Below are 23,592 nucleotides of genomic sequence, written 5' to 3' on the forward strand. Positions count from 1 at the left end.
GGTCGGGGTTAAACAGCCTGCGGGCACCTGCGTCCAGGCAAGGCTGCTAAATGACCAAATAAATTTTTTTTTTTTTTTTTTTTTATTTTTTTTTGCTCCATCTTTTAGACGACCCAGCAGGAGCAGAGAACCGGGCCCAAACTGGCATGAGGCATCCCAGCTATTTTCATGTCATTCAGTCAGGTCACGTATAGGTCCCTGTAGCTCCAAGCACATTTGGAAAAGTAAAAGGAGACCACTCACACATTCCTTACTGTACATGATCTGGAGATTGACTCCGCCGGAGCGCTCCTGTAGCTGCGCTTTGTGTGGGCGTCAGATGACCTCGGTGTGCTTCTCATCATACCGAGGAGACTTTATTGCTGCAGAGCGTGAAAATGGGCACAGGATAGTCGTAAATCTATGAGCAAATGACAAGCACTCAACCCAAATAATGGAGCATTTGGTCCTGTCCCCACTAAATGAAAACAACACAAACGAGCTGAGCGCAGAAAGTCGACCCATCCAAACCAAACACCGATAAAGCAAGCTGCTGCAGAAATGTGCATAGGGTTTATTTGGCTGGATTTTAATCAGAATGTGAGGGGATTACATTCTTCTTCACATTAAGCACTTTGGAGGGAAAAACGTGTCCTTTTAACATTATCATGATCAGAGCGAGTGTAAAGTGTTTATTTTTAATAATCATTACAGAAGTGAACTTTCAGAGATCCTAAGTCATCAAAAATAAATTAAAAAAATGTTAAATTTGTTTGGAATAATTTTTATATTTGGAAAATCCCAGTCTGCACTGATAAAAACAAAATGTTAGATTTTCAGCCAATAGAACTGGCGCAACTATGTTCTATTTGAGTGGATTTTAATCATGTCAGGGTAAAAAATATTTAAGTTTAACAGGTAAAATAAACTCAAATTTAGATACGAGGTGGCATAAAATGAAATTTGTCCTTCCCTCACCATGAAGGAGCTCAGCTTGCCAGTTTGAGTTTTGCAGCAGCACTCTGACTAAACTAGTGAGAGCTGGATGCCAACTTTAATTCTTGCTCCAACATAAAAACCTTAAACCATAAAAAACTGACTGAATCAACACCTTCAGTTGAATTCCAGTCAAAAGTTGTTTTGGTTATATTGGTTATAATGTTGCTAGAATAAAACCATTTTGAACTTTACATAACTAATGTGCTCTAATTAAACCTAATGTAAAGCAGTCCAGAAATAAACAAATCTTTTATTATTTTAAGCAAATGCTGTTTTTCCACCAGGCAGTCTCCTCGGTTCTTTGCTCAGTAGAGGTTTCACATGGAATGAATCATAGCGTACCTTTTCCAACCTTAGTCTCTAACCTAAATAACATACACTCTACATGTAACAATTTTTATTAGAACTGTGATGCTAATGGCCCAGAAAATAGTTCCTCTGTCCCTTTTGATCATTGTTTATGTAATATTGTTGTGGAACATTACATTTTACAAGCGTGCTTAATTGACTATAAAGCATTCTAATGCCTGATATTGCACACCCTCCAACATTTATTTGTATATGGTGCCGAGAAAAGAAAAAAATATATATTTTTGGATCTAGTTCAAAAGTTACATCCATCAATGCGTTTTTCTCTCTCCTCGTGATCACAATAAAAACACGAAATTATTTCAGGGGCCATTTACAAATCCATTTGAATTTATTTTTGCCCCCTTATTTAAGAGTAACTTTTTTTTTTTTTTTTTTACCTGATCTTTGCAGCTGTAAAAAACCTAGACTCAATAAATCAGACGCTGACTCATTTCCATATCTTAGGCGTTAGTGAATTGTCAAGGCGTCCATTTCCCTTTCCATCACCCACCCCCCTAACCCATCCTTCATCTCCTCAGCCCCCCTTCTCCCTCCTCCTCCTTCCGACCGGTGGCTGCTAGCTGTCAGAAGGAGGCTATAAAACAGAGGGGCGGCTCTGAAGAGGCTGCTCGTTTTTTTGGGAGAAATACGCGTAGTACAGTTACTTTACGTCCTGTCCGTGGGGGGAAAAGCCCTCTGTTTGGCTGAGATTGATGACTTAAAACTTTGACCTAATAAAAGCGGACAGTTGGAGGCGACGAAGGCGCTGCATCTTTTTTTTTTCTCCCCCAGTCTGAGTGAGAATTTGCGCTAACAGGGTCAGAAAGAAGAAGTTGCTGGGTGTTTTTTTTCCTCCCTTTTTTTTTTTCTTTTGGGAGGGAGAGGAGAAAAGCCTGCTTTGTGGAGGTTTGGGATGCTGGCTCCCCGCGCGCTCCGCTCCTTGCTGTGCGCGCTGAGCTGCGCGTGGTGGCTTCACTCCGGGACAGCCTCGCGCCTCAAGACTCCTGCGCTGCCCATCCAGTCCGAGAGAGAGCCGCTGCCCTCCAAAGTCCTGGCAGGTAAGCGAACCAGCATCTTTAGAGACACTTAACCACATCCGTTGTCTGCCTCAGGACCTGACCCTGAGATAACCTGGCAATACTCCTTCCAAATGCAAGCAGTTTTTTTTTTTAAATGTGGCTGCCTTCTAGACCGCCGGTAAATTACAAGGAAATTATGGTCAAAATTGTTTAAGACCGTTTCATAGATCGGCCTCTGGGAGGCAGCACCGAGCATCAACACTCCAACCTTATTAGCTGCTTTGTTTATACTTTCGCCATGTAACAGTATCCAATACGCAGGTGTAACTTTTACCCTAGGTTCAGAAATAAATGGTAGCCTATGCAATGGAAAACAGAAAATATTTAAAAGGACCCTGATCTGAGTATCTTATTCACCACTTATCTAAAAGGCTATTTCACTACTTTTAAAGACTCTGGACTACCTTTATCCAGCTCTTCAGCAAAATCTAAAATACTTTAAATTGGTTTATAATTCTTACAGAAAGTTTAATATACAAACTCTGATTTGTGCTGCCTTTATTTAAGATGTGAAAATGGAAGAAGGGCGATTTTTGGGCTTTTTGTTGTTGAGTTTGCCACCTTGTCCATCACTGTAGTTTTTGGGACAGACCCCCTGTGTTTTATAAAATCTATCATGAATGTAGAATAATTCATTACAGGTTTACATGTCTAGGTAGTGTAATTTGTAATATAGATGCACTCTTACCTGGTTAACACTCATAAAATGACCTTTTAAAGTGTTTATTCGTTGAATAAAGGTTCCAAAAATCACAAAACTGAATTCTATCTTATCTGTTTTGAGGCACATTGATCCTCTAGCTTTCATGCTGAACACAATGTAAGGTGCTCTCTAGCCACAAATAGGTTTAAAAGAGAATTTTTTTGTGTGTTTTCACAAACTGAATTAAAATTTCACAAAACATATAATATTTTGTACAGAATATGTGATGATCAGTAAAAAAACAGAACCCAGGTCAAGCCTGACCACTTCTAAGTACTTTAGATTTTGAACTAGAAGGGGGCAAAGTTGTCAAATGCAGTGAAATAGCTCTTTAGTCCAGCTTCAAACAGGATGCCAAATTCACCCTTGGACAACAGCTGCATCGTTTGTTTTCCTCTTTATTTCTCTTCCTTCTAGGGAATCAGCCGTTCAAAGTCTAGAATGCTCGGCTAAACAGGGATTCGCACAGAAAACAGTTTCAGTGTTTTCTTTTGTCATTAAAACCACCGCTTGTTTCAGATCCGATCTTTCAGATCTTGAACCAGAGAGGATCATAGTAGGGTAGTCCAAATTCCTTTGTGTAAGTGAAAAAGTCCTACGCTCAAGTGACAAAGAAGAAACTAATTTCTAAGTGTTGTGATGTGGGCTCCAACCAGTCAAAATTGTGAAACTCCACTTCACTCTGATGACACAGGTTTTTATCTTCAGACGTTTCCTTTAAAACTTCCCTTCGTGGGACTGCCTGTTTTCTCCCAAAGCAAGCGGCAAACCTCTGAGTCATAACCGCTGCGAATGCCTTTTGATTCACGCAGGGCTCGTTGTGGTTTTTATAAGGTAACTACTCCTAAGAGTTCAAAACTAGCGAGCAGCTCTGTGGTAACCACCGCCTTATACCGTGCAATTCAGGGCTGGAAACTGTAATCAATCGACTTTCCATTACAAGCGCTGGCTCCTGCGAGATGATTTATTTGAGCAGAGACAGACAAGTGGCAGGCGAAGCGAGCAGCTCACAGTTTGGCTCTTTAACTCGGCTGGTGTGTTTAAAGTGTGTAGTCACTTTATTGTAATTATAATGTGGTAAAACTTTGTGTGTATGCCCCTTAAACACACTGCTCATAGGCAGTACTCCCAAACAAAAATAACTGTAGGGCCTCAGTGTGACCAAGGCTCAATTATCCTTATGGTATAATAATAATAATAACAACACAAAGGGCTGTTTTCCCTCCTCTAGCATCAATGCACAAGCATCTAGAACATTTTAGAATTATGGTAATATTTCAGGAAGCTGAAACTGATGAGAAACAGTAAGATGTTTATTTTTCTGCTTTAAGGGATTTGAGGATGTACATAATGCCTTATTGGGGCCATTGCTAAAATGTAATGTTTTCCTTATTTCCTGTACACAAACCCAAACTCTTTTGATCAATTTCTAAGTCTTTCTGGTGTTTTATGATTTGATATTATCTATAAAGTGCACATTACAGTAGTTGAGAGAGGCTTTTCTAGGATTCTTTGGCCTGTCTCCCCCATGCCTACTCCTGGCTTATTTAGATTAGATAGATAGGGGGAGAAGGGGGGCACCAAGACTGGTAAGGCACCCAAAGAGTCGTGCTTATCTCCAACATGCCTGGGCAGGGAGCAACATTACAACTATTGGTTGGTAAGCATTAAGATGGTGGTTCAGTCTTGTGGTAGTCATCGGGGAAAACAGAAATTTGCTTTTATTTCAAATTCTAGAAGCAGTTCTTCCGTTGCCGATAGATTTTCTTTGTTTGTTTTTTTTTACAAAAATTATAAGAGATTCCCTAGTACAATAAATCTAATGAGGTCCTGATGTAAAAAAAAAAAAAGTTTTCCAAAATGAAAATAGTTAATTCATCTGAAAACCTTTAAAGAATCTCTGTTAATCAGTGTAGATCAGTCCAGTTCTGATCTTATTAGTGTCACTGTTTTACATTTTGGAACACATGAGTAGTTGACAAGACTTTAAAATCATTTGCAACAGCCCTTTAGCCATGTTTTCTCACATTGCTTATACTTTGTGATTGAAAATGCAAGTTAAGCATTAGAATACTATTTTATTTAATACTTGCCATTGCCCCTAATGGATCGGCACCATGGGTAATAAGCCACATTTGGAGTCATTGTTTAGCCCACTTACTTATATTAATCTGCATGTGTTTGTTTCCCAGGATGCTCATTTGGAGGTCGATTCTACTCCCTGGAGGACACCTGGCACCCAGATCTCGGGGAGCCCTTTGGTGTGATGCACTGTGTCCAGTGCCACTGCGAACCTGTGAGTCTTGTTATATTCTGACGGGACGCTTTATTATGTTAGATTCACTGTGTCTCGTGCACCAAGTCAAAGGAACATTCACGCTGCTCATGCTAACTGCTGTATCTGTTTGTCTGGCAGCAAAAGAGTCGGCGGGGGAAGGTGTCGGGTAAAGTGAACTGCAGGAACATCAAGCAGGACTGTCCCAACCTGGACTGTGACGACTCTGTCCTGCTTCCAGGACAATGCTGTAGAACCTGTCCCAAAGGTAGTCAACATCTCTCTCACACTCAGCTCCTGCTTCTCACAAGGGATCAAAATTTGGGTTGCTCTACGTGCATGTAGCTTTTAGCCTGCGGTGCTCTGGAAATGTTTTTTGCCACTTGATCTTTTCCACATTTTTAACGTTACAACCACAACCACAAAGATTGTACGTAATAAAGGAAAACTTTACCTGTTATTAATTTTGTTTTCGAATAGAAATCTCAGAAATGTGTAGAGCGTTTGTGAACATCCGTTTCAAGCCTTGCCAAAGATTCTCAGCTTAATTTAGGTATTCACATTGACTGAGATATTCCAACACAACAATATGCTTTTATGCAAATCATTGCTGCTCTGCATATATGTTTAGGGGCGGTAATCTGCCAGAAGGTGAAAATCAGCCCCAGTCTTAAGCTTTTTGTCACCTGCAAGAGATGTTTGGTCTGTTTAATTCTGCTCTTGCACAGTTTTTTCAGTTTATTTGGAAAGCCATCAGGATTTGTAGCTTTGCCATCCACTTTCTATTTTCAGATGATGGATCGAACAGTACTCAAAGCTTTTTCTATTAGCCTAACCATTCTTTAAAGCTTCCACAACTTCTTCCCTGGCTTATCTGCTGTGCTCCTTGTTCTTCATGATGCTGTTTGTTCACAAATGTTCTCTAACAAACCTCTGAGGTCTTTATAGAACAGCTGTATTTATACTAAGATGATTAGGGATCTTCTGAGGATAATTGGTTTTATTTAGGGGTATCAAAGTAAAGGGGTCTGAATAATTATGCATTCTACATGTTTTGTTTTGATTTCTGACATAATGAATCACTCCTTTTTCTCTTCGTCTTCTTTTTTGACCGCTTATGCATTGGCAGTGTTGTAGTCACAGGTCAACTAGTTGGCTCTCAGAGCAGCTGTTGGATGACCTCAACTGATTTTGGATTCATTTGTTTTTGTTTTGTTAAATGCACATTTTGTGACCTTAAAGCTGCAGTATGGAGTTTTGATAAAACTGTCTGCCTCTGATTGGTTGTTTCTGACCAGGAGCGGTGTGTTTCTGCCAATGGCAGTTACAGGAGCTATAGGAGCTTGATTTTCTTTCGATCTGTCTCACATTTTCCTGTCAACACATAATGACAGTTTTAATAAATATGTAAACAAATACATTTCTACAAAGGTTACCTGCTACAGCTTTAAGTGAAAGCCACTCACCTTGCCTCCGCACTCCTGCATACAGAATCCCACCGTATTACGGAGTTACAGAACTGCTGTGCATAGACTAACATACGCTGGGTGGGTGTTTTCCTACCATGTGAGTCTGGTAATGGAATGGAAAGTAACGGTGGAGCACTGTTGGACATTATGGTGTGTGTGTGGTTGTAAGAATTTTGCACCCCCCTCAATATGTGTGTGTGTGTGTGTTGTGGTCAAGTTTTAAGTAAAAGGTCGAGTGTGTTTGTCTTAGCCTTGGCACCATTGCACCTGGTATGTTTGTGCAAGTGATGGAAAATGTGTGTTTGTATACGCACGTGTGTGTGCCTGTTATTACATGGTGCACCTGAAGATACAGTATAACTAAGCAGGAAGAGGTGAGAGTGACGCAATCCAGAAACCTTCAGAGGGGTGAGGAAGGACTGGGAACATGTGTGTGTGTGTGTGTATATATATATATATATATATATATATATATATATATATATATATATATATATATATATATATATATATATATATATATATATATATATATATATATATATGTGTGTGTGTGTGTGTGTGTGTGTGTGTGTAAATCCCACAGTTGTAAAGCAGACAGTTCAACCAGGCTGGTCAGAAACACTCTTGGGAGAAATAACATTTGGGTGACTAAGCGGCAATATGTGGTTTTCATTCTCAGAATATGTCAGAGGGGCTGTAATTGGCTGAGCAAGCCCCCCTGCATGTGTTACTATGTGTTTGTGCATGCGTGTGCTGAGCTGTGAGGGCTACACATTACATCAGGATGCGCAGCAGTTTGTGAGGAACAGTGGGTCTTTGTTGAGATCGCACGCCAGTGTCGCCTCCAATACTCTTGAAGCTCATCAGCTGTTAGACACAGCGCTGGGTAGCTGTTCCTGGCCAAGAAAGGAGGGGGGAGAAAGACATAGCTGTCAGGAAGATGGAGACATCCGTATTAGACTGGTCATAGGTCTAGTCAGTCAAGATCAGTGTCAGTTCTAACAGATCTCTCATATCCATTTGTCACACTTCTTGCTCTATGGTTAGGGCTTGGGGTTCCTATGTGGGCCAGACTTTGACCTAAAACACCCAAAAGCAAATCCAGAACCTGTTGGGGGCCTTAAATAACGCCTGTGGCCTGGGGTTTTCTTGGCATCCCTGAAAATGAGCTTGGGAAAGTTGCAGGGAAGAGGGATGTCTGGGTTTCCCTCCTAGATTGCCTCTTTGACCCATCTTTGATAATTGGGAGGTAGTTGATGGGTGGCACACTGACATCTGTTTAATGAAGCATATTTTGTTAAAATCTGCAGGTTCAGATGGCAAACAGCAGGCTGACTCTATGCTGGAAAGCTTTGAGTATTTCCACGAGAAGGGCAAAGAGGACGACCTCCACAAATCCTACAACGACAGATCCTACCTGAGTTCTGAGGACACAGGCCTCGGAGAGAGCCGCACAGGTACATCTAAAGCCCCCATAGACAAATAGATCGTTCCCAATTCATCCCTATGTTGTGCAGGAGGGGAAAGGTAGATGAAAATATGACATATTATATATTTGTTTCTGCCACATCCATGTACAATGATGCCTTTTTGTTATCCTCTGCAGACTTTGTGGCGTTGTTGACAGGAGTGACAGACTCATGGCTGCCGAGCTCCAGTGGAGTTGCCAGAGTCCGTCTTTCTCTGACCAGAACCACACTGACCTTCTCTGTTACATACCAAAGGTGAAAACAGTTTTCTGAAGAAGAAACAAGTATTTTGTTTGTTTTGCCTTAAAGGTGACCTATTATGCTTCCTTTGAAACATTTAGGATAGCTGTTCATTACAACATGTTCATTGCATTTTTGCACAAAATCCTTCTCAGATATAATTTTATTAGGATAAGCTGTAGCTGGCTGCAATCCCCCCCCCCAACTCAATGTTTTCACTAACACGCTATGCTTGTGAAAATGGCTGCCAGGATGTGCACAACAGTACAGCTGTAAATCTTTGATCCTGAGTCAAGGTGCTCGCGCTTTGCTTTAATATTTCTTGTTTTTACAAGGCGACTGAAATTTGGTCCTCAACTGCATGACCAGCTAGCATAACAGCTGTTGTTATACGCAGCATGCTAACTCGCGCTGTCTACCCGGCCACCGTAATGACCCTCTACACACGACATTTTTAATAATTCTTCAAACGCTGAAATCGGGGACATGTCTGGGGACAGCTTTTCCGGAGGACAGGTTGTCCAAAACTGAGACTCTCCCCAGAAATCGGAGACATCTGGTCACCCTAGCAGTAGCGTTAGCTTGTGCTAAATGACAAATCATGTTCATGCTGAACAGCAATGCAAAACACACAAGACAAATTATTAAGTACTTACTCTAGAGACAGAACTTTCCTTCACTAGATGTTTTTTTGGTAAATTTTGCCGTTAACTATCGGTAGTTTTCAAAACAGTCCTTTGTAAAGTGATTTGCACAAACCACTGTTTTCTTTGGCAACATGGCTGGGACATAGCCATCAAAACATGTACAAAAAGTGCTTCTTTTTATTTTTATTTTTATTTTTTAAGAATAGGTCACCTTTAACCTATTTGTATCTGCTGTATAAAACATAATTTGTTATGACTGTTGGCAATATGGAGCAGGGAAAACAAAAACAAAGTGTTCTCGTAAAAATGTGCCAGATCTTCTTGTTACTGGCTGTTGTTATGCTTGCATCTCACAGAAATTTTACCCTCACTCTCCAGAATCGGCCGGCCCACTAAAATAGCCATCCTGGACTCAGATGGGACTCCTGCTTTTGAATATAAAGTCCCCAGAGGACAGGCAGACATGGTAAGACGTTACGTCCATGAGAGCAGACAAAGTTGTATTTGGTTTCACACACACACGTGTTTCCTGAGAGACGCCATGAAATCAAGCAGTGACACAATTGCTGCTCTTACAGCGGGACTGTGTGCTCGGACTCTGGTTTGTTTTCTTATAACGGTCTACATCATAAACCCTAAACTCATCCTATATGCCTCTATGCCCCATCTCTGAACTTTAAATTGATTACAGTGATTATCAGCACACAGCCACCCACACCAACAGTTCAGGTATAAGTCCGTTTTGTCTCGATAAATCAGTATACCTATACTTGAGTGGATGAGCCGTAACCTCACATGCTTGTTCACATGCTCCCTAAGGTTTGCCAGCATTACTACATGTGATTTCCTGCCAAAGTACACACATCTTCACATTCCATTTCAGACACAAACACTGTTCAGCGAGACAGGAATCCCCTAAACACAGGTCCCAGAAATTGGCCTGTTATTATTTTTAGATAAATGTCAGTGTCAATCTCCAGAGGACCTCAGAGAAAACACTACGGCCTTGGAAAAGAAAAGAGGAGGGGGTTGTAGAAGAAGGACTCTGAGGGAGAGAGAGAGAGAGAGAGAGGGGGGGAATTTTTCACACGTTACATCACTGCTTAGCGAGGCGACAGAGAGTATTGCTAATTAAAATGGAGATTACTCCTGAACTCGGAGTTATGAGGTGCCGGCGCTCTGCCACATTTCTTCCCTCCGCTCAGAGGAAGAAGTTTTGGGTTTATGTTAAAGCGCCGCGGCCAAGAGTTCAGTGCACAATCACTAAACTTTATGGATCTAGCAGATGGCAATGTGTTCCCTGTCTGTTTTTATTCACAGTGTTTCGCAAAAGTATTCATGACCTTTAAACTTTTCCCGTATTGCCAAGTTACACCAAGCTTAATGAATACTATTGGGATTTTCTGTGACAGAGCAACGAAAAGTAGTGCGTAAAAGTGACGTTAAGATATGTTTTCAAATAAATCTCCCAAAAGTGTGCTCATTTGTGTTCAGCCCGCTTGAATCAATGCTTTGTAGGACCACTTTTGGCTGTAATTACGGCTGTAAGTCTTGTCGGTATATTCCTTTACCACATAAAGAGGTGGAAAATGTTTTTGCTTGATCTTGGTAAGTTGGGACAAGCGCTGTCAGAGTGGATGGGGAACATCTGTGAACAGTAATTTTCAACATATGCCTCTGATTTTCAATTAGATGTAGGGCTGGACTTTGACTGGGCCATTCCAACTCTGACCAGCTTTAATATCTCTGATAAAGAAAAGCCTCTCCACAGCATGCTCCTGCCACCACAATATTTCAGAGATGGGAGGATGTTATGCAGGATAAAATAGCCATGTATATGTATTAATTTTCTTCCTTGCCAGTGGCTTTCTTCCTGCGATGAGATATCTAAAACTTGGGAGATTGTTGTATAACCTAAAGCTAACTTTCCCTGACCTGTCTGCTGAGTTCCTTGGTCCTCACGATGTTGTGTGTTCTTTGATGTTCTCCAACCTCTGAGGCCTACAGAGAACAGCACAGGACACTTTGTAAAGAAATGTGAATGCTATTATCATTTTTCGGCCATTAAATAATTATGCGGTACCTTTTGTTGTGTCTATCGCATAAAATCAAAATGTGCAAAAGGTGTGAGGAAAAGCGGAAAGAGGCTCGATATATTCTAGATTCATTGTTCATGTGCATTTGCGTTCTAAACCTCCGCAACATTGCGCCGTGTTCGGTGCGTGTTTGTGTTTGTCTGCAGATTTGTGGAGTATGGAAGAACTTGGCGAAACCTCTCCTGCGACAGCTGCATTCTGAGCAAATGCGCATCAGCATGACCACGTCCACAGGGAGACGAGAAGAGGTGGTGGGCAAGATCATCAAACACAGGGCGCTGTTCGCCGGTGAGACTACATGTTGGGGCTTTCAACCCAGCCGCTCCTGTTCTTGTGTCTGTTTTGGTCACGCGCTGCTGTCCTCAATGCATCAGCTATCTCTGGTCTTAAGCAAAAAAAGAGTTATTGTAAATACATGTTTAAATTTGTGAACAGAAATCTCATGCCGACGTGTATGTGTATGTGCAGAGACATTCAGCTCAATGCTGACCTCGGAGGAGGAGAATGCCGGGATGGGCGGCATCGCTATGCTGACACTGAGCGACAGTGAGAACAACCTCCACTTCATCCTCATCCTGCAGGGTCTCATCAGACACAAGGACAAAGGTAAGGGGGGGGGGGGCACAGAGGAGGGGGACATTGAAGCTTAGACATGGACTTCAAATGAAGGTCCCTCAGTTAACAGTGAGAGACACCCTTTCTCCTCAGAGCCGGTTTTGGTGCCAATCCGAGTCCAGCTGGTGTACCGCCAACATGTCCTACGAGAGATCCGAGCCAATATCACCTCTAACGTGAGTAACAATTACACATCCATCATAATCAGTTCGGTCAGAGAAGGACATTAACTTTTAAATAGATGTCATATGTGGTTTTAAAGAAAACCGTTTTTATGCTGATTATTATTAAACAGTAAAGGAGTTTAAGTTCAAAGGTTTTGCTCAGAGTGTTGGGACAATTATGACACATCGACACAGTCCCACTCCTGCTCCCCCTCCCCTTCCTTTCCCCCCCGACTACTCAAGGAGACGGATGTGGCTTTGTCACCACATCCTAGCGATGTTATCGCCGCCGCTCAGATCACAGCTCACCATCCCGATACACGACGGGGAAAATTTATGGAGGTGCAGGGAAACAAAAGGAGAGAGAGAAAGTGTGCGTGTCGAGAGTGTGGCGAGAGACAGATGGCGGCAGGGGATGAGACCCAGAGGAAGCGTGGGGGTGAAAGAGGATGCACCGCTCCGCGCGCGCGCACACCTCTCACACATGTCAGTGGTTAGTGGTCTGTGGGCTCAGATGAGGGAGAGGAGGAGGAGGGTGGTGGGGAGGTGATGAAAGGTGCGTCTGGTTTTAATTCTGCCAGGAAGAGACGATGTGTCTCTTTGGAACCGAGTGTTTACAGAACGTGTCCGTGACAAATATGTGTCGGGTCTGTGTTTAGCCACTGCTTTCTGACCTATTCAACTGTCCAATGGCTAGAAAGCCTAAGTCCCAACTGTTTAACATTTTAACACATTACAACTGCGAACATCAGTGAAACTTATTAGGATTTAAAGTAACAGACCAGCAGGAAATAGTGCACAATGGTTAAGTGGAGGGAAAATGATGCCTGTTTTGTTTTTTTTTCTTTTATGAATCAAAGTCCAATATTAAGAAAGCATCAATATGCTTTCTTAATATCCTTAAATAAAGTCCTTTGCAGAGTTTGACACATCTGCTGACCAGCATTAACCAGAAGGTGCTGTGGTCAGATTAGACCAAAACTCTGTAGCATAAAACAGTAAATCATAACATTCATATATTAAAGTGGTCCAGTCAAAGTTCAGACCGAAATTTAATTGAGAATCTGTGACAAGACTTAAAAATCCCTGTTCATGTACTTTTGTTCCAGTTTGACTAAGCTTAGGCTATTTTGCATAAAAGAATGTCTAAAGACAAAAGACTGGTAAAGACAAAATGCTTACATTTGTAGTCGCAGCAAATATTACCTGAATACAATCTCATGCCATAATTTTTTTTATTTTATCTAGCAAAAAAATGCTTTGGGTAACTCTAGCTTCTAGAGTCCCAGCAAGAACATTAAAGTCTGTCGTTGTATATAAGTATATATAAATATCTCAAGAGGTGTGGATACTTTTGAATGGAGCTGGAGGTCCGCAGTCAGAGAGGCAGCCTTGTTACTGCTGGGTTACTAACCCTGCTCCATTCACACCAGACCCCAATATATCCATCTGCACCTTGCCTCCCCCTCATTATCCCTTCCATTTCTTTCTCCAACAACACGGCCCTCTCTCTCAGTGCGGGCCCCCCTCCTCTCTTTCTCTGCTGTTTTGGCTGCTCGCTCTGTGGATTTATGCCTCATGTATATTTATATTGAACTGAGGCCTGAGGGTCATAAAAGTAACATTTCTTTAACACTCATACATGTGTCCAATTAATCCCGCATTTCTCAACTTCTTCGTGGAATACTGTCAGTCCTGTTTCAAATCCCGGACCTCTCGGCGTGAAACCAGCTGAGGCAACGCGGCCCGCGTTCTTGCCTCGGGGGCGATCGGTGCGCGTGCGAGCGAGGTGATTATGGGGTCGCGTTGTTGCGTAGAAGAAATGTTTGCGTCCTTAATGGATTCGAACTCTGCCGTGCCTTTGTGACTGTCGTTTTTTATTTAAACCCCCCCGGGGAGATTTAGCGGCCACAAGGTTTGTTTTGCTCTCTGTTCCCTTTTTGTTTAGAATAAACAGAAACAAATGGAGTTGGACACAAATCACGAGCCTGTCTTTTATTTGAAGAAGTCGGGGACGGTTACTCTGGCGACATGTCAGCGTAGCATAAACCACATGTCAACAAGATCTAACACTTTATTGTGACATATTCATTCCTGCTTTTGAAGACGGTATTTATTTTTTTTGTGAAATATGTTTTTTATGGGTTTTACTCTCCCACTTGCTGGGACGCCGATCAGCATTGGGTCTGGTGCTAAACCATTGCAATCTGTGCAGGATCCAGATTTTGCAGAGGTGCTGACAGACCTGAACAGCCGAGAGCTGTTTTGGTTATCTCGTGGTCAGCTGGAGATCGCCGTGGCAGCCGAGGGTCAGGATCCCCGGCAAATCTCCGGCTTCATCACCGGGAGAAAATCTTGTGACGGTAAGTTTGTGCAGTTGAAGGGGCCTGTAACTGGTGGGTTGCCGGTTAGAATCCCCGCTCTGACGGTCTCAGACGTTGCGTCCTTGGGCAAGACCCATCACCTGGTATGCTTTGCGCCGGTTGTGTGGCAGTGTACAGTGTAATGTTCATGCCAGCGAGTTAATGAACATTACCAACTCTACGATGACGTCTGCCGCGCCTTGTTAGTGCGCAACAGTCAATTAGCACAAGTTTATAAAAACATTATTCACTTTTTTGAATATTGATTAAAGTGTTAAACTTTAAAAAGGCCTAAGAAAACTGTTCTAAGTTTATCAGAAAAAAATCGTTACAAGCTTTTGAAGTTTAACACTTTCTAAAAGTTATTAAACTAGTGTGTAAAGTTAAACATTGTTCTTAGTCAATCTTGGCTGCTGTTCCTGTGTCTGGCATCTTTGGGTTTGGATAAAATGAGTCCACAGACCAGCAGGAAGGTTTTTCAGATGTCATGACGTGGGGCGCTGCTTCATAGTTTGATAGACAGCCGATGCGGCTCTATGACGGTGTCTTTCTTTACATTTCAAAAAGGCACGTCGAGTCACTTTTTGACTTTTCAGAATCTGACCCAGTCAAATGCAATACAGGACTAACAGTGACCAGGAGAGAAATTCAAAAAATGCTCATCCTAGTGAATGAGTGAATGCACTGTAGTGTAGAGGGCTTTGGGGTCTTCGGGACTTGATAAAGTGCTTCACACATACAGGCCATTTATCATTTGCGGTAAGAAACCTAAATGCTGACTTAGTTTTAGGGGTATGGGTGTTAGACAAATCTTAAGGAGCACAGGATCGTGAAAAGGAAGGAAAGTGGTGCATGGTTTGTCATGTTTTGCTTTGATCCAAATCGCTCCATCATAACCATGGCTGTTTACGTGGGATCGTTGTCTTGCTGGAAAGTGAAGCTCCAGCCCAGACTCAAGTCCTTTGCAGTCTCAGGCAGGATTGTCTCTGTAACGGGCTTCTGTTTTCCAGCTAAAGAGAAGTATCGTTAGCTGGAAATCGACCTGAGCAGTGGGTCTGTTCAGCTCCTTTACAGTTGGATTACATTTATGGTGTTTAGAGTGAAGAGGGCTGAATAAAAATGCAGATATTTTCTTAGCTGAAAATGTTTGAAGTCATGTTGCTTTTCCTTTTACTTCACAGTTTGGAAGTGAAAGGAAATTGGTCTATTGCAGAAAGTCCCAGCCAAATACCATCAAGTTTGTAGATGTTAGGAACCAAATCGTGAAAAGGTTCAAGGGCTAGGAATACTTTTCCAAAACCCCTTCAGCTAGTTTTGGGCAGCAGAGAAACAGGAAAAGAAAAACAGTTAAAAACATGGTTTGTGTTGCCGTGGTGCCGTGGTGCCGTGCTCGTCCATCTGTGGCTGGTTTTGTCATTCTCCATAAATACTTCCTTTCTGCCTCCTTTCTTTCAAGTCTTATCAATGTGGGCAAAACTATGTTTATAGACCTTATGTTGGACTTGGTTTCTCACCGAAGCTCTGCACACGTGTGTCTGTGTGTGTGTGTGTGTGTGTGTGTGTGTGTGTGTGTGTGTGTGTGTGTGTGTGTGTGTGTGTGTGTGTGTGTGTGTGTGTGTGTGTGTGTGTGTTTAAAATCACAAGAAACGGGTTTGAGGAATGCTGCAGAAGGCCTAAGTGTCTGCAAATATTAAAACATGAACACATGGCCTTTTCTGTGCGACTCATATTTGAACGTAATCACTACCATTAGTCCGCCCGGCGCTGCGAAACCCTTTGATTTTAGTTTTTATTGTCACAGACCAGGATTTATAACAGAAAAGATGCTTGTTTGTAAAACGTGTACACACACATGGCTGCTGCCAAGGTCAGCGTACTGGACCTGATTCACCGTGTCGGTGTTCCAACATTTTGATTAGCAGTGTGTGACGTAATCTGCTAGGAATTCAAGCCCAGCGTTTTTCTCTCCCTCTCTGACTCCTCCATGTCTCAGTCCCTTCGTCCGCTGTCCTCTCTGTGCAGCTTTGGCATCAGTTCTCATGAGTGGCGTTCTTCCCTCTGTGTCTCATATTGAAAACTTTCTCTCCCCTTCTGTTACTCATTACCTCCTTGTCCCCCTCAGCTCTGTCTTTTTCAGGCTTGCTTCATTCACCAAACCATAGCTCAGTCTCAGACATAACCTGCAGCAAGTTCTTATGCAAAGTTCTTTGCATGGTAGAAAATGTTAGAAGAAAAGCAGACACAGCTTCTGCACCGTGATTAAATTTGATCTTTCACAAAAAGAGATGAAGCTATGACCAGACATAACTCTGGTGTGTGCTTGTGTGGCAGCAGAGTACCGGTAGGCGTTATAAGGCTCCGTCCCTTTGTTCAGCCAACTAGAAAACTGTAACATTACACACATCTTTGCTGCATCTTACCTAGTTTCTCTTGTTTGTGTTTACTGAACACTGATGAGAGAAGAGATAAGGTGCCTGTTGTTGTTATATAAATCTGTCTTTGTTCAATTCAGCTATCCAGAGTGTGATGTCCAGTGGCGATGCACTGATCCCAGGGAAGACCGGCGGGGTCGGATCGGCTATCTTTAACCTCCACGATAACGGAACGCTGGAATACCAGGTACCAGTCTGTTTCACTCTAAAACAATGTTGGTGTTTCCGTCTCACTTAACTTTCTGCTATTCCACAGCAGTAAATGTCAGATTTCAGGTTGCACAGCTTTAGAATTTGGGACTGCATGCATTTATTTCCCTACTGGTTGTCCTGCTGGAAATACGAAAAGTAGAAGTCCCCCTTCAGACTGTGTGCTTGCCGTGCAGACTAAAGTCTAAATGTTTGCTGTGAAACAGGTTTGTTCTTCAGGTTAGATTTCTGTTGATGATAAAGGTAACGCGCTGAAAGCGCCTCGTCTAAGGTGTTTGAGTTCTGCACGGTTCAACTCAGTCTACTAAGTTTTATTCAGTCGTGATAAAAAAAAACAACTACAACAGTCTCAGTACAATAGTTTAATAGTTAATCAAGAATTTCTTGAATTTAGATTGAGGAAAAACAGAACACAAACATTAACAACATTAAGGATTAAAGGGGTAAGCAGCATGCGGGTGCTGCTAACCTAATCTGAATATCTGGTCACCAGCAGGTGTGAGCACCTCTGTACAAGCAGAGCTTTGGCCTCTTTGTTGCTGTTGAGGGTTCAGGTTTGCCGAGTGGGAAAGACATCAGCACTGACTTGAGAGAAGCCACTGTTTCTGTCTCCAAACAATGGGATGCTCATCATTCTGCTGGGAGAAAGCTAGATAACCAATGAACAACATCTAAGGCAGGTGTCACCCTAGGTGTAGGTCATGCAGGGCACGCAGAACTCAGACTCCACTGAGCACCAAAGCAATGTTCAGATACAGGTCACCCGTTCACCTATATCTGATTATAAATAATGGGTTTTACAATGCTTCAGTGTTGTGTCTGCATTTTTTCAGTGCTTTTCAAAGTATTTGTAATATTCCTGAAAAGCACATGTAAATATTTCTGGGTGTCCTCCGTCCTGCAGGTTCAGGTTGCGGGTCTCACGAGCGACGTCGTGAGCCTCACAATAGAGCTGAAGCCCCGGCGTCGGAACAAGCGCTCGGTCCTCTACGATTTAACGGCGGAGTACGGCAAAGCGGCAGGGCGGGCGGCGGGCAGCTGGAGTCGACTGGAGGCCCGGCATATCCACATGTTGCTGCAGAACGAGCTCTTCATCAACGTGGCCACGGCACACAACCAGGAGGGGGAGCTCAGGGGGCAAATCAAGGCCCTGCCGTACAGTGGCCTGGAGGTGCCAAGACATGGTGAGGACCGCCGGAGCGGTGAGGGCTGGAGTTGTGGCAGACGCATTAATAAACTGCTTTATAGACAACAATAGAGTGAAACATTTTGTCCTGCTCGCTGTGTCTCTTCCAGAGCTGCCCACTCCCCTGGCTGGACATTTTGTGTCCCCTCCAGTAAGAACCGGTGCATCCGGCCATGCCTGGGTGTCCGTGGATAAACAGTGCCACCTGCACTACGAGATAATTGTGGCAGGTCTTAGCAAGGCGGACGACCTGACTGTGAACGCCCACCTCCACGGGCTGGCTGAGATCGGAGAGCTGGATGACAGCAGCACGAGTCACAAGAGGCTGCTGACGGGTTTCTACGGCTCTCAGGTTGGTCCGTTTACACATGCCACCGTAGATGCAACTACCCGGGTCAGACGTTTAATGTTTGATTTTAAACCAGGAATACTGGAAGTCATGTTTCATATTAACAGCCATAAACGTGTTTGTGTTGCACATGGAAAGCCAAACAATGCTAAAGTTTCTGGTGAAAGAAATCACTTAAAAACATCTGTCCAGAACAATCTCTGCTCCACACATGAATCCAACAAACCTTGATAAAGTCTTATATCTTAACGTGTTTCTCTGTCCTCCAGGCTCAGGGGGTTTTAAAGGACATGAGTGTTGAACTACTGCAACATCTGGATCAGGGAACAGCCTTCATCCAAGTCAGCACCAAGATGAACCCTCAGGGAGAAATACGAGGACGGGTATGTGATGACAGCTCACACTGTCACTAATTTGAATGTCTTTGTGCGCTTCAGCGATATATTCAGCCCCAAACACGTGTCATGGTAATTCACATGAGTGGCTAATTCTGTTGCGTGTTTCCTTTGGGACCGGAGAAAGCACTGAGATTTAGCCAGGACAATATGGCAAGTAAAGGCTTGAAAAAAATGAGAAGCGTTTGATGTTTGCTGAAAGGCTGTGAAACAGTCGGAGAGAGGCCTGGTAGACCTTATCCACCAAAGGCTTTTACCACCATAACATCAAGTGTGTCCCTTTTTAAGAGGCAGGAGTCCTGCAGCTTCTTCAACCACCTGAATCTCTCTGGGTGCATGCGATTGTTTTCACTGCCAGCTGTTGTTTCTCCACCGAGCGTTTAGTCGGCTTTATTGGCCTACAGGGACACACAAACACACCACAGTCGGCCGTAAACCTCGCAGGTGTATTGGTTGATCACTCTGTGCGGCCCTCTTTCATCCCAGCTTTATTCTCCGCTCACTTCGCCCGCCGGTTCTTATTTTTCGGGCCCTCCCTCTTCATCTGACTCCGTTTGCTGTGTTTTATTTGCGCGCCCTTTCCATTCCCAGGTCCACGTTCCCAACACCTGCAAGCTCGGTGCCCCGGCGGAGGTGGAGGAGGCTGAGTTTGACGACGTTTTTCTGAACGACCCCGAGGAGCTCAAGAAAGACCCAAATACCTGCTTCTTTGAGAACCAGCACCATGCTCATGGCTCGCGCTGGACTCCGAGTTACGACAAGTGCGTCACATGCAGCTGTCAAGTAAGGAGAGCAAAAAAAAAGGAAGATAAGGCAGATTGTTTGATTGTTTGAATAACGGATGTCTTGATCAGGATGTTTTGTCCCAGATGCTGATCTGAGTCAAGAATAGGCATTAGGATTAGGAGATAGAAACATCTAATCTCATACTCTGTTTCAGTCAATGCCATTTAAAGGAGAATAATGCAATTTGTTCTGTCAACTTCACAGGCTATGCATTAATAATATAATTATGTACCTTGTAACTCACTCACCAATGATGTTCCAGTGCTGTAGAGTTATCTGTCTATTTTTCTGGACAGAGACAGATGTTTTTACCCCAGCTCTGTCACTTGTTTGTGTGGAACTCTACCCGACAGCGTTTTTCATTAACTCACATCTTGCTGCACATGACAATGTTTGACCCTTTGGGGCATGTTTATCTCTGTTTTGATATATACTCGTTGATCATTCGGTTTATGACATATCTCAGTGAGGTCCCGGCGTCTCCAGGTGAAACGCACTGAAAGGAGTGGTTCCGCTTTAAAGACATGTTTAGGGTTGTCTAATGTTTCAGCCGCTCTCTGCGCTGCTCCCCTGGCTCTGCTCCCCTGGGTTTGCTGGGAAATCTATAGACAGGCAGAGCAAAGTCACATAAAACATGGACAGACTGAAAGCTGCAGCAGAGGAGCTTTATTACGCTTAACATGATTGTGAAGGTTCCAAAACAGCTGGAAAACCCCAAACCTAGATTTGTTGTACCATCAAAATCCTGAGCATGGCCTTAAATACACATTGTTTATAGCAATGCAGATGCCAATAGGTCACAGTGGTGCAGCAGACAAAATCTTTAACAGAAGACCAATAACAGGTATCAGAAGTTGAGTTTGATCAGGGAATCTGGGCCTTCTCATAAAAATAAAAGTTTTGATCGGGACCCCGAGCAGATAACTAGAACTGCATCTGGCCATTCCAACTTGATGACGTTATGTGTGGAAATGAATGATTAAAACCCTTTTTTTTTTCCATCTGTAGAAGCGAACAGTGATCTGTGATCCAGTTATCTGTCCAGAGCTGACTTGCTCCAGAACCATTCAGCCCGAGGACAAGTGCTGTCCTGTCTGTGATGGTATGGTCAACATTATGCTTGTGTTTTTTGTTTTTTTACGTTAGTCGTTCTCGTCAAAGTGTTCTCCACGGCCATCTATAAGATTCAAACCACTTATCTTTTTATGACCGTTTCCCATATGTACAGAAAGCAGGGAGCCTAAGGACGTGAAAGCTCTGGAGACCCTGGAAGAACATCTCGAAGGTGGGATTACACATCTACTTTAGAACATATTTACCCTCTTGTGTCTTGTATGTTTTCTGACTGCTCTCTGTGCAGTTTTATTCATGGGATCATAGCACACACGGATCCCCTGGTATACCTCGGTAACCCTCCTCTCTTGTATTTTCCACCACTCAGGTTGTTACTTTGAAGGCGACCAGAAGATGCATGCCCCAGGAACCACATGGCATCCCTTTGTTCCTCCCTTTGGATACATTAAATGTGCTGTCTGCACTTGCAAGGTAATAAACATCAATAAACATGCTCACATCTGGCTGAGTTTACATCCCAGAGGCGCTCTACGGATCATTTGTGCTGTATAAAAGACAAATCTCCTCTGTTCTTTAAGGATGTCCATACTATTCAAAAAGGAAAAAATCAATACTTTTCCAAGGAAAAGGTGATGTAGTGGAGAACTGTTTCCAATCTGTTGTTGTTTTAACCTCAGGGATCTACAGGGGAGGTCCACTGTGAGAAGGTGACGTGTCCCGTGTTGACCTGCAACCACCCAGTGAGGAGGAGCCCCTCCGACTGCTGTAAGGAGTGTCCTGAAGAAGAGAGGACGCCGGCGGGCCTGGAGATCAGCGACATGATGCAAGCGGACGGCCCACGGAACTGCAAATTTGGAAAGAACCTTTACCAGAACAGCGACAGCTGGCATCCCTGGGTGCCACTGGTGGGCGAGATGAAGTGCATCAACTGCTGGTGTGATGTAAGCACAAGGGATTTCCCCCGAAAACAAAGTCAATCTGATTGTCCCCCCAGCTAATGCACAAGCCCTGAATGTTGCTCTCTGATTCTGTGTTTCTCCACAGCATGGCGTTACGAAGTGTCAAAGGAAACAGTGTCCGGTGCTGACCTGCTCCAACATCACTCGTACAGAGAGCTCATGCTGTCCCGAATGTGGTGGTGAGCAATTCAGTATTTTTATTAGAGCGTAACAGGGGACTGAGAAAGACCGTAATAAAAGGGCAACAGTGGCGCGCAAGCTAGGAGTTCGGCCGGTTCGAACCCCAGCTCTGACCGTCTCAGTTGTTGTGTCCTTGGTCAAGGCACTCTTTATCTCCTTTGCCTGCTGTCGATGGTCAGAGGGCCCAGTGGCGCCGATTGTCTGGCAGCACCGCTTCTGTCAGTCTGCCCTGGGCCAGACTGACAGAAGCGCTCTTGTTTTGGTCTTGTTGCCTTCTTTTGAACTCGATATCATCTCATGCATTTTTTTTTTCAACCTTCCCTATAGATCAAAAAGAAGAAGCTGTTCTGATGACAAAAACACCAGGCAAAAGACGAACCTGGAGACAATGATGAAGAGGAATGCCCCCGCTCCAGAGATGAGCCCCAAAACCCCTTTTTCTGGAAAAACAACCCCCCCCCCTCCTCCTCATCCCACATGGACATATTCCCACAGCTGCACACTGGGATCCCCCGTATCTCTCCTGACCTGACACCCACCCTGTTATCAGCTTCAAGATTGTAACAAGGAGAGCCTTGCAGAGACTAAAGTTAATCCTAAAATACGGACTTTTTAAGCGACGCATTGAAGCTTTGGAGGGAACCCTCCTAATGTTACTCACATGCTGCCTTCGGAGCTTGTTGGGAGTTTAACCGTTGCTGAGCGGGTAAAAGGCGAAGCTGTTTATCGGACTGAAATCCAGCTGGATTGTAAATAGCGAGTGTTGGGAGAAGAAAGCAGTTTGTATCGACAGAGCTTCTTTCTGAAGCACAGCCATAGCTACTGCAGCTCCCAGTGGACACAACGATGGAAAGTGTTACTTATGATGGGCCGAGTGTGTGAATGTAGGTACCCGTGTCTGTTTCTTTGACTTTCTTTGGTTTCTTTGATAAAGTGTGAGCAAGTGAATAGAGGGAGAGCATCTGTGGCCACCTGCCTACAGCTTTCGTTTGTTGTAAGAAAACATTTCCACTCTGTATGACTCTCATTCCTGTCAGGGTCACTCCCCTTTTCTGGGATGGGACATTAAAACGCCTTCTGTTTATATCATTTCGCCTCAGCTTTGGTTCTTCCTGTTTTGTTTTAAGCTATGTTTTTTTTTTTTCTTAGGATTTTCTTTCCCCAATCTTTGTGAAATATGAGGCAGGTTTGTATTTTGTATTTATTGAATACTGTTGAAACAAAATAAAACAAGGGTTTTCTTATCAAAAGAAGAAATGTCTGCTGAGTTTTAAATGGTGTTGCTGTCTGTCAGTTCATAAACCGAAGAGGAAACCCTCAGAGAGGTGGAGGCCTAACATTCAGTCGGACAGACTTTGCTGATTTTAGCTGATTTTCTCAGCTGAACGTCTGAATCGACATGAATTTACTTGGTTGATGTTGGATGTGAGCTGATTCATCAGGCAGCTTTCAGGCTCCCTGAAGTGGAGTAAACCTGTGGATTTTGTTGCAGGCAGCGCGTTTCCAGGTCTTACAGTTTTATGGAACTTGTTCTAATTGTCTCATGATCAGCTGATCAGGTGGACGGAC

The 23,592-nt window shown here is 43.4% G+C and overlaps 1 protein-coding gene across 1 annotated transcript; it reads left to right on the top strand.

Annotated features, from left to right (window-relative positions):
- Positions 1-1,881: 1,881 nt before the first annotated feature.
- chrd (chordin) lies at positions 1,882-23,112 on the top strand. Its single transcript, XM_012863237.3, has 21 exons — positions 1,882-2,387; positions 5,304-5,407; positions 5,528-5,654; positions 8,169-8,315; positions 8,465-8,582; positions 9,593-9,680; positions 11,457-11,598; positions 11,779-11,916; positions 12,019-12,101; positions 14,305-14,452; positions 16,965-17,071; positions 17,999-18,278; positions 18,391-18,632; positions 18,899-19,012; positions 19,616-19,807; positions 20,819-20,912; positions 21,039-21,095; positions 21,252-21,355; positions 21,562-21,825; positions 21,929-22,022; positions 22,351-23,112. Exons 1-21 carry the CDS (start codon positions 2,243-2,245, stop codon positions 22,413-22,415), a joined length of 2,853 nt encoding a protein of 950 aa, XP_012718691.2. The 5' UTR covers positions 1,882-2,242; the 3' UTR covers positions 22,416-23,112.
- Positions 23,113-23,592: the final 480 nt, after the last annotated feature.

This window comes from Fundulus heteroclitus, chromosome 18 (assembly GCF_011125445.2).
Source record: "Fundulus heteroclitus isolate FHET01 chromosome 18, MU-UCD_Fhet_4.1, whole genome shotgun sequence".
Taxonomy (NCBI): Eukaryota; Metazoa; Chordata; class Actinopteri; order Cyprinodontiformes; family Fundulidae; genus Fundulus; species Fundulus heteroclitus.